This window comes from Candoia aspera, chromosome 5 (genome assembly GCF_035149785.1).
Source record: "Candoia aspera isolate rCanAsp1 chromosome 5, rCanAsp1.hap2, whole genome shotgun sequence".
Taxonomy (NCBI): Eukaryota; Metazoa; Chordata; class Lepidosauria; order Squamata; family Boidae; genus Candoia; species Candoia aspera.
In genome coordinates, this window is record NC_086157.1 from 1,685,651 (window position 1) to 1,701,333 (window position 15,683).

Genomic DNA, 15,683 nt, shown 5'->3' on the forward strand with positions numbered 1-15,683 from the left:
AAGTTTAGTTTTTGGAAGAAAAACATATCCTTGGACCTGTCTTCCTCCACCACAGTGTTTCTCAACCTTGGTTGCTTGACGAAGTGTGGACTTGAGCTCCCAGAATTCCCCAGCCAGCATGACCACTTTTACATAGACTGCCTGAACTAATGCTATGTACCTGCATAACTTAAACTTGTTCTTGAAAGTCTGTTGAAAAGTTTAGATGGTCAAGTTGTTTTCATACCCAGTTTAACTATGTAACTCCTTTGAAAATATTTGTTAACTTCTAAAGAATTCTAGTTGGAGAAGACTCCTGAGAATACCATGGACAGACAAGGAAACAAACAGATGGATCATCAAAACAAATCAACCCAGAGTTTTCACTTGAAGCACAAATGACCAGGCTCAAATTATCTTACTTAGGATGTATGTAAAGACCCAGCTCTCTAGAGAAGGTTCTACTGCTGGGAAAGGTGGAAGGAAAGAGAAGAAGAGGGTGACCAGCAGCAAGGGGGAGGGACTCGGTTATGGTGGCAATGAGTGCACCAGCGGGAGACTTGAAAGAACAAGTTGGGGATAGATTGTTATGGAGAAAATTTATCTGTGGAGTCGAAAATGACTTGATGGCACATACAGTAATCAAAGAATTCTAGAGAAATAAGAAATAGGGTAAAATTGGGTATTAAAAGTTATGCACTATAAATAATTACAAGATGTATAACCTGCAGCCCACAAAGTTACATGCAGCTCATCAGCTATGATTAGAGATACGCTGGGATTTGAGAACTACCACCACTACCGTCTAGTTGTCTGAACATCCATCTGGCCACAAAATGCAGTTGATGGATGACATTTCCTTTCACTTATGGCAAGCTGTGGAGACTTCCAAAGCAAATATAAATGTGGTTGGTTTCTAATGCGTCAGTCATTCTTGATATCTGCCCTTCGTATCACGACATGCTGCTGAAGTGGTGGTGTTTCTGTAATACCTATTTTCGGTACAGTCATGCCTTCTATTAAATAGAAACCTTCCTCTGAAGTTCTCGAAGCATTAAAAAGGGTTAGTCTCTCTTTCCATATGGTAACAGAATGTCTAATGCTTAAGCTTCATCCCAAAGAAGTAAAGTGGAATATATATTGACATTTTGAGGAAAGAGAACCAAATGTTTGATTTGGATTATTATACTGAAGAGGATCCATCATTTTATTGAAGCACCAAAGTGATTATCTTTCAGCAGATGGATTGCAGGCAATTTTGACGTAGATGATAATCACATGAAAAATGGAATATGATCTCAAAGTCCAAGACTGGGATTATGGTTGAGCTAAATGGCCCAGAAGTGCTGAAACTATCTGTCACATTTCACACAGGAATTTTTTCATGACAAATAGAGCTCATATAATGATGCAAAATATGTGAGTAAAATAATATTTGTAGAAAGGTAAGAATTCCAGCCCATTTAACTCTCCTGACGTGAACATGACTTATGACTCCAGTAAGGGCTACACTTGGAAAGTATTTGGAAATTTCAGGTGGTATAAAATGCAGTCCCTGTGTTGCTAATTGCTTCAAGGTGTTGGAATCATACCTGTACCGAACATTTTCTCCAGTTGCTAAAATGTCAGGTTGGACATTATTCAAGTGTTGGTCTTCCCCTTGGAAGTCCTAAATGGCTTTGAACTTGGCTAGCTAAGGACTGCCTGTTCAGATGTCAAAGCTGGCAGAAGGTTCTTCTGAAAGTGCCCTCACTTTCTGTAGCTCATCTAGAAGGACCTTCTCCTGTGTCTCTTCCTGCTTATGGGGTGCACTTTATCTAGGGTTGCATGGACCCTGTTCCTTTTGCTTTCAGGAAATGTGTACAAATATATTTTGCCAGACCTTCGGTGGTCAATGATTTTAGTATTTGCTATTTGTATTTTAACTTTTTTTCCTTAATTCGTCTTTCTTGGTTTAAACAGTAAGCTACTGTGATTGTTCTTTTCCAACAGAAAAGTGGGCCATGAATCAAGTAATCAAATAAACAAGTATAGTAAGCAAATGAAATGACATGAATTCTGGTCCTAGAAACAGGGCAGGAGAGGAAAAGTGCTAAAAAGAGATTATAAGGAATGGGCAGGGAGCCCAGGAGACTCTCGCCCAGATCTGAAGTGCATGGCAGAAAGTCCAGGCATATTTCCACAGTCAAAAAGTCTGTGGGGGTGGTTAGAAGTTCAGCCAAAACACACTAGTGCAACCTTAGAACAAACAAAGATTAACTTGGCTAAAGCAACCAGATGGGAAGGCTTCTGACCTGATGCCTGAGTTTTGGTCTAATTAGCTTGAGATTATGGACAACCTTTTCTGAAGACAAGAAGGAAGTTTTAAGAGTAACTCTAAGAAAAATATGTAGTCCCAAGTGGAGCTTTGTCATTTGATTGTGATAGCTCATTATTTTTCTCCCAAAGTTTTGGCTAAACAGTGCACAGTTGTTTACTTTATTTGCCTCACCAAATGGTGGTCTGGTTCTTTTTTACATATGTCATGAGTTGACGAGCTTTTCATTTTGTGGCTTCTCTGATTACATGGTAGTAAAAGACATAGAACTTTGAGGAGAATAAAGGCATTGTTATCCAATTCTCTGTGTCCCTTAACTGCTGTGAATCCATTGATCTTGTAACATTCCCTGGATCTTTCACATTACATTTATTTGGTCAAATACTATAATATCAACAAAAATGTAAATCTCATGCGCACTGAGATTTCCAGTCACATGACTACTCAGTTTTAAATCATAGTTAATAAATCTGTGTTAACTACGGATGTACTGATTGGGAAGTCAATATGCAGCTGAATCTCAATTTAACAATTTGTGGGGGAGAGGGTGTCCCTTATTCTCAATTTCTGTTATTTTCAGTTTCAGAGAATATCATTCCAGCAACATCATTTCACCAATGAAATAGATTATGTCATTTGTATCATTTTACTCCATGGTTCATTATGAAAATGCTGTGGATACAACCGTAATTTCATCCATTGCATCCAAACGCCATTGCATTGAAGTTCCATGCTATCCAATGGGTTTTAGTGGATTTGACATGATGGCTATTGAAATAGGTTGGTGTAGAAGTTTCCTTTCTTACGGATGTTCTTGGCCTTTCTAGATGACTGGATTGGAGATACTTTAGTCTGTCCACAGGTAAATGAATTTATTTCAGAGTGAATAAAGGATAGCTGTTTTTCAGGAGATGTTTCCTTAAAGTGGAGCGGAATAATGTTGTGTCTAGGTAATTCCACAGCATGATTACCTATGCAAGCAATATTGTACTGACAACTAGTCGCAAATTATAGACATTAACAAGTATCATAATGCAAAAAGAAAGGCAGGAAGGGGGTGTAAGTATAGATGTAAATAGAAGAAGCTGTTGCCCTAAATTAGGTAAGCCATGGGAAAACAAGAATATATGTTTATTATGTATGAGGTTTGCAAGTCTGTCTTAAAGATATGCAATAGTTAATTGTTCACTCCATTAGTAGAGAAAATGATCTTGTATATAAACTGAATTAGGATATTTATTTACTGATATTATTTGAATATTAAATACTCTTCCACAGTGAATATTGAGTTTAAAATACTAACATAAATTGAAGTTAACCAAGTGATTGTGTTAATGAGTTTTCATTCTGTTTTTCTATTTACAGCTTCAATTTTGTGTACGTTTCTTTGAGATTAACTATCATTTAACTCATTATAGTGTTCTAGTAAATGATGCATATGAGTTGCCTGCAAGTTAAAGAAAATAAGAGAAACACCAAATTAATAATTAGTAAGAATCTGTTCTAGTTTATAGGCCAAAACAATGTGTTTCGTGTACTCATATTCGTGATTTTTTTTTCCAGTTTTCTGAATATCAGATGAGAAATCTTTTTTTTTTCTTCTTAGATTCAGAATGGTACGTTTCAGTCCATTCCAATGTTAAGCCCTCCCTGCATGTAGAAATGTTGCATTTTCAGCAGGCTAATTTTTAGGGTTTGTGTTTGAATTCAAGGGATGGGTAGGAGCACATTCCCACTTTATATACAAATTGCTGCACAATTACCACCACCACCACCACCACTACTACTCTACTAATTTTATAGAAGCAGGATTTTTTTAATTTATTTTTTTTGCTGGGGGGAAATTTTCTCACAGTGATTCAAAGGAGCTTGAAATGAACATGGGATCATCATCAGTGCAAGCACTCCTATGCTGTAGATTTTGCCGTAAATTGCTGCTATAAATTAAAGTGTTCACTGTTAATGATGGTGATAATCATAATCATCCTATTTATATTCCGCCTAATTTTGCACAACTCAACGCAATTGCAAAAAAACCTAAGTGTACACAACTCATGACTCAGAGGGTGAGAAGGGTAATTCACGATATCAGGCTGCTCTTCGGATTCATTCTGACAGAGGAGCTTTGGAACAAGCGGTTGTTCAAATGCAGCATTTATCAGCAACTTATTAAAGTAGCCGTGTTCTGTCCAGGATCACAGCACAATTAAAATAGTGCAGGTAGTCCTCGCTTAATGACCACAATTGGGACCAGAATGTAGGTTGCTAGGCAATGCAGTTGTTAAGTGAATCTAGACCCAATTTTATGACCATTGTTGTGGCGGTAGCAAATCACTGTGGCCATTAAGCAAATCGCATGGTCATTAAGCAAACTACATGGTCATTAAGTGAATCATGCAATTCCCTATTAACTTTGCTTATCAGAAGCCAGCTGGGAAAATCAAAAATGGCAATCACCTGAACACGGGATGTTGCACCCGTTGTAAATGTGCAATGGTTGCCAAGTACCTTAATCGCTGTCATGTGACTGAAGGGATACTGCAACAGTCATAAGTACAAGGAACAGTCATAAGTCAGTTTTTTCAGTGCCATCATAACTGGACGGTTGCTAAACAAATGGTCATTAAGCAATGACTACCTGTACCTGAAGAGAATCTTGAATGAGGTGTTGAAGAACCCTTCCACTGTTGCTAATTATTTTTAGGGAGAGATGTCACCTTCCATCCTCATGATCAAAGGGGCAGATTAAGTCACATGACATGCATTATTCCAGAGGAATCAATTTTGTCAGCTAAGTATGTATGTATTAGTATGTATTATACTATGATATTGATGGGTAGGATGTTTCCTTGCTAAGGAACAATTGAGTCAAGCTGTATCTTGTAGGTCCTTCATTTACCTTGGTTTCATGTCAAAAGCGTTTGCAAACTTCAGCGTTTGAAACATCATCGACCTTATTTTTGCTTCCCTCCCCCACCCCCAGGCCTTGAGCTACCTTTTATGATGATGCCCCATCCACTTATTCCGGTCAGCCTGCCCCCAGCATCCGTCACAATGGCCATGAATCAGATGAACCACCTGACCACAATCGCCAACATGGCTGCCGCAGCACAAGTACAGGGGCCTCCCTCCAGAGTGGAGACGTCTGTGATCAAGGTGGGTATGGCGTGGGTTTGCTCCCCGATGTGCCAGTAGCCTTCTCGGCCTTCTCCGTCCCAAGACGTGTCTTTCCTCGCTCATAAAAGATCTTTTGTAATGTGAAACAAATTGCATTAATTTAAAAATTCCCTTAGTTCAGACTCAGACATAGACATATGGAAGTGTGAATAGTTGTTGAAGCTGCTCAAATTGTGGGACTAGTTAGTGTGAGAAGAAGCTTCAGAGAAGCAGTTAGAGGTCGGTGATAAGTCCCCTACCCTTTGCAGAGGGCACCAGGATCTCATCATGGCAGCTAACTGTTTGGCTGTAAGCAGAAGCATTACAGCTAGCCAGAATGATGGCTAAATGAGATACATGGATTGTGACCCTGGTGCTGGTGTCATAACATCCAGGAAGGAACCAAGACAGGACTTCATCATATTTTAAATTTAGGGTTTCCTTCCTGCCTTCCTGCCTTCCTGCCTTCCTGCCTTCCTTCCTGCCTTCCTGCCTTCCTGCCTTCCTGCCTTCCTGCCTTCCTTCCTTCCTTCCTCTGAAGCATTAGATAGTTGGTACCATGTTTCTGTCATGGAAATGCTACCAAGAACATATGCAGGGAAAGTGGGTATACAGTATGTATAGTAGCAATACATCACAAGCATTTTCTGTTCCCTCCCAAATGAATTTTATTCTTTAGATACCTATAAGAATGGGAATTTTTATAGGAAATATATTTTTCCTATGTCAGTGTAAAATATATATATGATATATGTGAATATATCATATATATGACATGTGTGAAATATATGCGAAATGTCATAGGATTTAAATTATAGGGGCATAGAGAGCTATCCCCAGGGGTACTAGCAAGATGTTAATTTCAGATTACCCAGGTACAGTAAATAATAATTAGCTTTTTTTCATGCCATACTGAGTCTCTGAAGACTATTTTGATTTAAAAGTCCAGGGCCTTCCAAAATTTGGCCTTTCAGGGTCTGTCTGGAAAGGGAATTCTAGAAGACATGTAATATGCACACAGCTTTCAAAACTGATTTCTGTTGCTTGAAGAATATCAAACTGCTCTGGCCAATGAAGAGGATCCTGTGGGAAATCAGTGATACAAGTCTGGTATCTGACTACTTTTCAGCAGAACGGGAATGAGACCAGTAGAAAATAGAACATTTCAAAGCTTCTCCATTTCCTATCACGCTAGGTAATAAGAGTTTCAGAATGGAAACCTCTTAATCTGCCTCAGTAGGAAAGTTACTCTGAAGGCCCTTCTCAGCTCAGATCTCTGGCTGACCATTCTCTGCAATCCACCAAGTGGTTCTGTGGCAGGGCATTATCTGGAAGTTGCAAAGCTTCACATGACAACTTGCGATTTAGCAGGGCTTCATTTTCAGCCAATAAGGAGCTGGAATTCCCTGGAACTGGATTTCTATTTTTAACCCTTTTGAAAGAATGAAGGAAATGAAATAATAAAATTGAATCACAAAGAGTGAAATAAGAAAGCCAGGTTTTTTGTTTTTTTTATTCTACAATTCTACATTCTGCAATTAATCAATACCCTTTTGGCAATTAGACAAATATTAGATAGTTTTTTTGCAATCTGGATTTGGGGAATAATCTTTTCGGAATGAGAGGTCCAAGAGTTTATTTACATATGTCTGTTATTGTTTATTATTGCAAAGAAGGATATCAGAAATACAAGGAGTAAAAAAACAATAAAAGATACCTAACAATAAACAAATTCTGTCCATTCAAGAACAGATCCTTCTTCTTGTAAAAAACACACACACACACTCCAAAATGAACATTCCTGAAACAGATCAAGTGTAAAACAATAACTCTGCCTTGGAAATGAAGCTGCAGTGTCCCCTTCTTCACAAATGTGAAAAATGGAAATGGTATCTTAAGAAATGGGCCCCTGTTGGATGTTCCTAGCTGGATGACCAAGGGGATTTCCATCCTTCTAACCATCATCCAAAACTTTTCACATTTGGAACAGAGCAGGCATTTCTATGTATTCAAGTTTCAGGATGCCATGGATTGCGAGTTTTCTGCCTCCAGAGGACCAACAACCCAACAGAACATGGTCATCTCAACCTGTTAGGTGAGCAAAGATGTTTGGTCCAAGCTGCATTGAGCCATTGGCTAGTAAGCAAGTGCCTTGCTCTCCTTTAACTCCCTGACATGTTGCTTCTGGATTTGGCCTCTATTTCTACAGAGTTATGTAATACTGCTTGCAGATAGAAGTTGTCCATTTATGCCAAAGCTCACAACTGCAGCAGGAGACAACCAGGTCCAAGGGATAATGATGAGCGGTCCCTGTTTGTTTGTTTGTTTGTTTGTTAGTTTGTTAGATTTATATTGTGCCTTTCATAAAAGAGCTCAAGGCAGTTAGAGTTCATAAACCAATTCATTTTTGAGCAGATTTGTAGCAGCTTCTGGAAGTAATCTGTATCACTCTAATGGGACAGTACACTAAATTTAAGCAAATCAGTGATTCTTTCTGCTACTTTCCAGAGAAGACTCTGCTAATTTGTTGCAAGAAAACCAATCATGTGTTCCATAGCAGTTTAAAGATTTAGCATAACTACCATAGTATAAGTTTTTTACACTAATGTTTATCAGATGCAACATCTCTCTCCCTCTTAATGATACACATGTACACATTGATAAAACTTTACAAAAATGTAATTTTGATTTGATTTTGTTGCATTTATTTATTTATTTTGCTGAAGGGTGCATATATATAATTTTCCAAGGAGATGATTGATTGATTGATTGATAGATAGATAGATAGATAGATAGATAGATAGATAGATAGATATCTCCTTGGAAAATTACTGTATTAAAAGATCACTTGATCAACTATTAATTCAAAATTCTGGTTTGATTTATTTAATGAGAGAAATCCCCAAAATAAGCACATCAATCTAACCCTGTAGTTTAATTTTATCACTTTTTTCTCCTACTGCTCCTCTTGTGTAACAAACATTTTGCCTGAGCTTCTTTGACGCTATCAACTGTTGGTTGTTGAAATAACTGGCATATCTGAACTGAGAAACTCTGGCTGTCAGTTTAACTCCTGTGATAAGAAACAATGCCATATGCTCCTTAACATTCAGCCCATGATGTCAAGAAAAAAAGAGGATGTCCCCACTGTCTTGTTACCTGCCATTCAGTTTTCAGAAAAAAATGTCCAAGGGGATGATTTTTTTTTTTAAGAAAAACCCTCCCTGAAAACATTTTTAAAATCCTCATAGATTTTTTTTTATAAGCCTTTTACTTTCAAACATATGAAAAACTTCTTCAGACAATTATTTGGATTCTTTGTACTGGATCGAAAGAATGCATCTGCACCTGCTCCCTTCTGACCCCTTTCACACACACTTTGCTTTTCATTCAGTGGAAAGAAATACTTAGTGACTCAGGAAATTTTGCACACCCAGGGTGGGTGTTCAACTGTGCCAAAGGTTTGTTGGGGTCAAATACAATCTGATAGCTTACCGAGGATGACCTCTCACTGAGGTGGTAAATCTCTTTCTGGTTTGAACACCTTCAGAGGACTCACATGGCTAAATACTCTCCTCTATAGATATCTGTAATAAGGGGAGGGTTCTATCCATGTGGAAACTGAGATGTAGAGTTCTAGCTTCAGAATTAGGCTAACATGGATTTATTTTATCAAGTTATTCAACTATGTGAATTTCCATCTGCATTCTGAAAGCATGCTGCCTTACCAGGCTTAGATAATGAGAAAATGAACACAAAAAGAGTGTATCACTACAAGCTTTGCTTTACTCTTTTCCTACCCAACCTTGGCTGACTTCAGAAGACCCAAAAGCATCCCAAAAGAAGTCACTGGCAAACCACTCTCATAACATGGCCCAAAAAACTGTATGGATGCTGTCAGCAGAACTGAGTTCAACTCAAGGACACCCTAACCTTTACCTTATTAAATAACATGAGAAGCAACTTCTGTAACTCATTTGCAAGATTTTTTTCTTCTTCTTAAGAAAATAATATTCAGTGCTATGGGACATGGAGATGTGAAGAATAGCCATCTGGGCAACCTTAGAGTTATCACAGGACAAACGATGAGTATCCGAGTTTCCAAATGTAGAGTTATTTAGCAGTAAATACTCCACATCAGGGCAGGAGTTAACTTTTTTCTACTGTGTATCAGCTATAGTGTGCAGTGTATACACATGCTTCTTTGCTTCTCTGTGTTAAAAGGATGGTGTATGGGCGGTTCCTCACGATTAATTCCTCTGTTTCCATGTATGTTTAACACAATTCTTCAGATGATGTATAATGGAGCTCTTTTAACACCATGAAACCACCTAAGTTCAGTCTAGAATCCAACACAAGATTTAGTAGTTAAAAGAGGAGCTGCTTTTGATGGATTTCAGATTGATACCGGTGACTATGATCGTGTAACATAAAAGTATACAGTATGTTGAAGAGATACTCGGCAATAGCATCCACTCACTATTTCTTTCTTGCAACTTATCCTTCTACAAGGACTGCAAAAATACTGAATGGAACAGGGTATAAGCAAAGGGAAGAAGCCCAAGTCATTTACCTTTAGTGGAAATCTAAGTTGCAGTCAACTACCATCAAGATGGACAGATTTCAGGTTCCATGTTTGGCCCATGGAACATCAAGAATATTGGATAGCAGGAAGAAATTTGTGGGCAGTTGGTTTTGCCCAGATAGCTTCTCATGTTTTCACCAATTACATTTGATCAGTGGGCATTAGAAAAGGAAGAAAGAAAAAAGGAAACATTTTGAAGAAATCAACAGAATTATCCCCCCCCCAAAAAAAGATTTGATAGGTCCGACAATTTATTTGTATAGTGTAAGTCCTTAAGCCTAGATATATAAGGTTACCTGTTTTACAAGTAGTCAAAAAGCTAAGTCTGAATAATTTCATGAATAATTAATATTTAATATTTTTCCTGTTAACATTTTGTAAAAGTAAAAATCAGTATTTTATTAAATCAATCTGTTTTCTCACAGGGGTAAGGAAAAAAGAATAACTTTCTCAGATTCTATGGCATTATTAGTATACACATTTTAGGAACATAGTGTTTCTATTTAATATTGTATGTAAGATTGCATAATGCGGAAAATTGCAAAAGGCTGCATAATATTGATTAGAGGGATTATGAAGCAGGGGGTGAAACTAAAACTCAGGGAGTTAAATTAATTGCACATTTGACTCTTTTTTTTTTTAGTTCAGCTGCTTTTCTACTAAGGTTAAAGGGTATTTCAGAAATCAACTGATAAAGTGGGTATATAAAACATTGTCCCACAGATACCCACCTGGTTCACCTTATTATATGACAAAAATGAAACACATTCTCCTCTTTGGTTTTGATTTCTAATTGTCCTGTGTGAACTTTCTTATTTCTTCTGCTGCCTGCCTGATATAATTTGTTCTGTAAAGACACACATAAATACAATACACAAATTAAACTCTGATAATAAATTGATTTAGCATACAAGGCTGTTGAAATCATATATGCTTGTTGGATTTCATTTTAATGAAGGCCTTTATAAGATGATAGGCCAAATGGTTAAAGTATGTTAAATGAAATGATTGCGCACACCCTGTTTGAATTTATATAGAAATTACAAATGGGATTTAAATCAATAGGAATAGGGAGAAGGGCCTGCATTTTACAATATTTGCGATCCAAAACATATATTTGATATATCTGAGATCGTGGACTCATGCTGTATAATAAAAGTAGAAATAAGTATAATAAACCAAATGTTCAGCATCTTAAAAGCTTTCATTAGCCTGTTTGCATCTGGTGAGGTGTGAGAAAGATACCCAATTAAACTGTCCCTGCTAACTTATTTATTTATTTATCAAATTTTGTCACCGCCCACCTCCTCCAAAAGAGGGACTGTGGGTGGTTTACAATAAAGCTAAAACAAAATTTGAATAATAATAATAATAATAAGTAAAATAAAAAGATTAAAATACAATAAAAACAAGATATATTGCATAACATATAAATACAAGTATAAAATATAAAATAGCATCCAAGATTCAGATTCATAACTACATGGGGACCGCGTTAAGGCGCTAGCCACCCCCAGGATCGACTACCCCTCTTCCCGCCCCGCTTAGCTTTGAGTTCCTGCCCTGGGTTCCCTGTTTGCTCACTCTATCCTGTCCATTTGAGGTTGGAGCAACAGACATTGTATGAAACCGAAAGCGGAAAAATGAAAAACCTGGTTAAGCTTGGCGATCCCGACATTCAATAACTAAGAGGTTCTAAGAGGTTCTTTCCTTTTACGTGTTCTTTCTTTTGTGTTGGTGATATGTAGGAGCGCGTTCCGGACAGTCCTTCTCCGGCACCATCTCTCGAAGACGGTCGACGGCCTGGCAGCCATCCATCCTCACATCGCAGCAGCAGCGTATCCAGCTCCCCAGCCCGAACCGAAAGTTCTTCAGACAGAATCCGTAGGTTGCCGGGTATTTCCTTTTGCCACCTGCTCTTGCAAATCTCCTCAGTAAAAATGTGCCCATCGCCATCACCAGAATCTCCCTCCTCCTCCTCATAAAACACGTGAAACCAACGCAAAGTGGTGTTGGCTTTCAGGGACCTACCTCCTGAGCTGCTGAAGGCCACCCCACTCCACACACAAAGGATGGTGGTAGATTTGTCCAGTGGCCTGCGAAATAAAAATAAAAATTGAGAGGCTCTGGGGTAGGAAACTACAGGTAGTCCTCACTTAATGACCATTTGTTTAGTGATGGTTCAGACTTACAGTGGTGCTGAAAAAAATGACTTACAACTGGTGCTCACACTTACGACTGTCACAGCATCCCTGCAGTCCCACAATCATGATTTGGGCACTCAGCAACTGGTTCGCATTTATGACTGTGGTCACGTGATTGCCATTTTCGACCTTTTTCTGCCAAGCAAAATCAGTGGGGAACGATGTGATTCGTTTAACAGCCATGTGGTCCGCTTAACAACCACAGCAATTCGCTTAATGGCTGCTGCAAAAAGGTCATAAGATCGGGTCAGATTTATTCACTTAATGACTGCTTTCCTTAGCAAGTGAAATTCCGGTCTCAATTGTGGTCATTAAGTGAGAACTACCTGTATATGCGATAAAGTTAATTGCAAAAAAGGAGAACAAACTTCTGTGTTTTCCAAGCTTCCTTGTTACAGTTTCCCTACTGCATTTAAAGGCCCATGTGAGCTGTGAAGGTTACCTGATAATGTGGTGGAAATTATGGCATCAGGCCTCTTTCCCAATAACCACGCTAAAAAGTGCATGTTGCTGTGGTGCCTGCGTTGAGGAAGTCGAGGTGCAAATTCTAAACAATCCAAATGGAAGGGACGTAGTCTGGGAGGAGCGTGCTGCAGTTTCTGGGGTGGGCAAGGGGCTGCCAGAGAGAAAGGCCCTCTCTACTTTGAGTCAAGGAAGCAGGTTACCACGGGAATAGGAACAATTCAAAAGAAAACACCAGTTTTGCTTGAAGTTTTAATTAAACCAGAATGGAGTCAGAAATAGTTCACTCGTCTGCTCAAAACAGAGACCATCATGAGATCAACCAGGTCAAGAGTCACTTGTGAAGCAGAACAAAGCAGTGATGGGGAGAAGGGCTTTTGCCTCTCCCAGCAAAAACTATTTCCCTGTATTTGCAGTCTCAGATATCTGGTGCACTGTTCACAGGCTTCTGAGATGGAGATGGTAACAGAGAATATTTTTATTTTATCTATCTATCTATCTATCTATCTATCTATCTATCTATCTATCTATCTATCTATCTATCTATCTATCTAATTTGTCCCTGCCCATCTCCTCCCATTGGGGGACTCTGGGTGGTTCACAATAATCAATTAAAACAACAATCTTAAAATATACAGTATGAAATTACAATAATAAATAATATAAATAAGAGTAAAGATAAAAAGTCCAAGTGGTGAAAGAATCTAAAACAGTCCCAGTGTGGGAGGAGTGGTCTATAGCAACCATCCCCATGTAGATCTATTCCCCTCTCTGCCCCAAGCGAGGTGGCAGAACCAGGTCTTCAGACTCCGCCGAAAGGCCAGGAGCGATGGGGCCAGTCTCACCTCCAGGGGCAGCATGTTCCACAGGGCGGGCGCCAGTGCAGAGAAAGCCCGCTTCCTGGACCCCACCAGATGGAATTCTCTTATCGACGGGGTCCGCAGCATGCCCTCTCTGCACAATTGGGTGGGACGGGCCAATGTAATGGGGAAGAGGCGGTCCCTCAGGTAACCTGGCCCCATGTCATGTAGGGCTTTAAAGGTGATAACCAACACCTTGAATTGGACCCAGAAGCAAGCTGGCACCCAGTGCAGCTCACGCAGCAGCGGTGTTACACGTGCCCTTCTGGGGGCACCAAAAACAGCTCACGCAGCTGCATTCTGGACCAGCTGAAGCTTCCGGATACTTTTCAAGGGTAGCCCCATGTAGAGCGCATTGCAGTAGTCTATACGAGAGATAACAAGGGCATGAGTGACTGTTCGAAGGGCCTCCTGATCCAGGAAGGGGCGTAACTGGTGCACAGCACGTAGCTGCACAAAGGCCCTCCTGGCCACAGCTGCCACTTGCTCTTTGAGCAGGAGCCGTGAGTCCAGGAGGACCCCCAAGTTATGCACTGGGTCTGTCTGGGGCAGTGCAATCCCATCTAAAACCAGAGATGATAATGTCCCAGATACGGAAGAACCATTAACCCACAGCCACTCAGTCTTACTAGGGTTCAGTTGAAGCCTGTTGTTCCGCATCCAGGCCCCCACAGCCCCCAGACACTCAGAGAGGGTGGTCACGGCATCACTTACTTCACCCAGGATGGAGATATACAATTGAGTGATGGATGATCTTGCCCAGCAGTTTCATGTAGATGTTAAAAAGGAGAGGGGAGAGAACCGAACCCTGCAGCATCCAGGAAGGGGCTGTGAGGCTGATCTCTCCTCCCCTATCAACACCGATTGGGACTGACCCTGGAGGAAGGAGGTGAACCAGTGCAAAGCCATGCCACCCACCCCCAACTCCCTGAGCCGCCCCAAAAGGATACCATGGTCTATGGTATCGAAAGCCGCTGAGAGGTCAAGAAGACCCAGGATGGATGTACTGCCTCCATCCCGCTCCCACCAGAGATCATCCATAAGTGCGACCGATACAGTTTCTGTCCCCTATCCTAGCTTGAAACCTGACTGGAAGGGGTCTAGATAATCCGTTTCCTCCAGGGCCCTCTGGAGCTGCAAAGCCACCACTTTCTCAACCACCTTCCTCAAAACGGGAAGGTGGGAGACTGGACAAAAATTGTCCAGAACAGTAGGGTCCAGTGATGGCTTCTTGAGGAGGGGGTGCACCAACGCCTCTTTAAAGGTAGCCAGGAACACCCCCTCTCCCAAGGATGTATTAACTATCACATGGAGCCAACCACATGTCACCTCCCGGGCTGCTTTTACCAGCCAGTAGGGGCATGGGTCTAGATGGCATGTGGTGGCATTTACTGTCCGTAGGATCCTGTCCACTTCCTCAGGTCCAACAGGATCAAACTGCTCCCAGATAACTGGGTAAGCCCATTCCCCTGGTATCTCTTCAGACCAAGCCTCATGCCTGGAGTCTAACTTGGGGCGGATCCGAGCGATTTTGTCCTGCAGAGGACAGAGAATATATATTTTTAAAAGGAGATTTGTTTCAAAAAGAATAAATGTTCATAGGCTGAGACTACCAGCTTGTCCTAGCCTCACCCAGTTACGGCTTATCAGCCATGTTTGATCCAGGTTCTCAAGTCCTTTTCATTTTTTATAATTCTAGAAAAATGAAGGGATGGGGGGGAAAAACACTTGCTTTTAACAGAAATTTATATAAATTTAATTTGATATAAATTTGGAGTACTTCTCAGGCAAATCTGAGTTTCTTGGTTTGTTTTTAAAATAACCCTAACATTTGGCTAGCAGATGTAAATAAAGCTCCTTTTTATTTTTATTTGTGTTGTATGCAGTTGTACATCTCAATCGGACTTTAGAAATCATTGCTGAAATGGTCATACATGGAAATCTTTTATTTTTCTTCCGTTAAAGGATATTAACACTGAATGAGTTTATGGTTGCCTATTTATATTAGTTTCTCCCCCCCACTTTTTTTTTTTTTTAAAGACCATAACATTCTCAAGTTTGTTTCTAAAATTTGGAGAATATGTGCTTGACTCTATTTTTCAGTTCTCTGAAATTGAAAC

General features: G+C 39.8%; 1 protein-coding gene across 5 annotated transcripts in view; it reads left to right on the forward strand.

Annotated features, from left to right (window-relative positions):
• The window catches only part of DACH1 (dachshund family transcription factor 1), a 304,668-nt gene that overhangs the window by 201,723 nt on the left and 87,262 nt on the right, over positions 1 to 15,683 (forward strand). For all 5 annotated transcript variants that reach the window (XM_063304540.1, XM_063304541.1, XM_063304536.1 and 2 more), the window contains exons 4-5: positions 5,280 to 5,452; positions 11,786 to 11,921. In XM_063304540.1, coding sequence (XP_063160610.1) covers positions 5,280 to 5,452; positions 11,786 to 11,921 — 309 coding nt within the window. The remainder of the gene's footprint in view (positions 1 to 5,279; positions 5,453 to 11,785; positions 11,922 to 15,683) is intronic.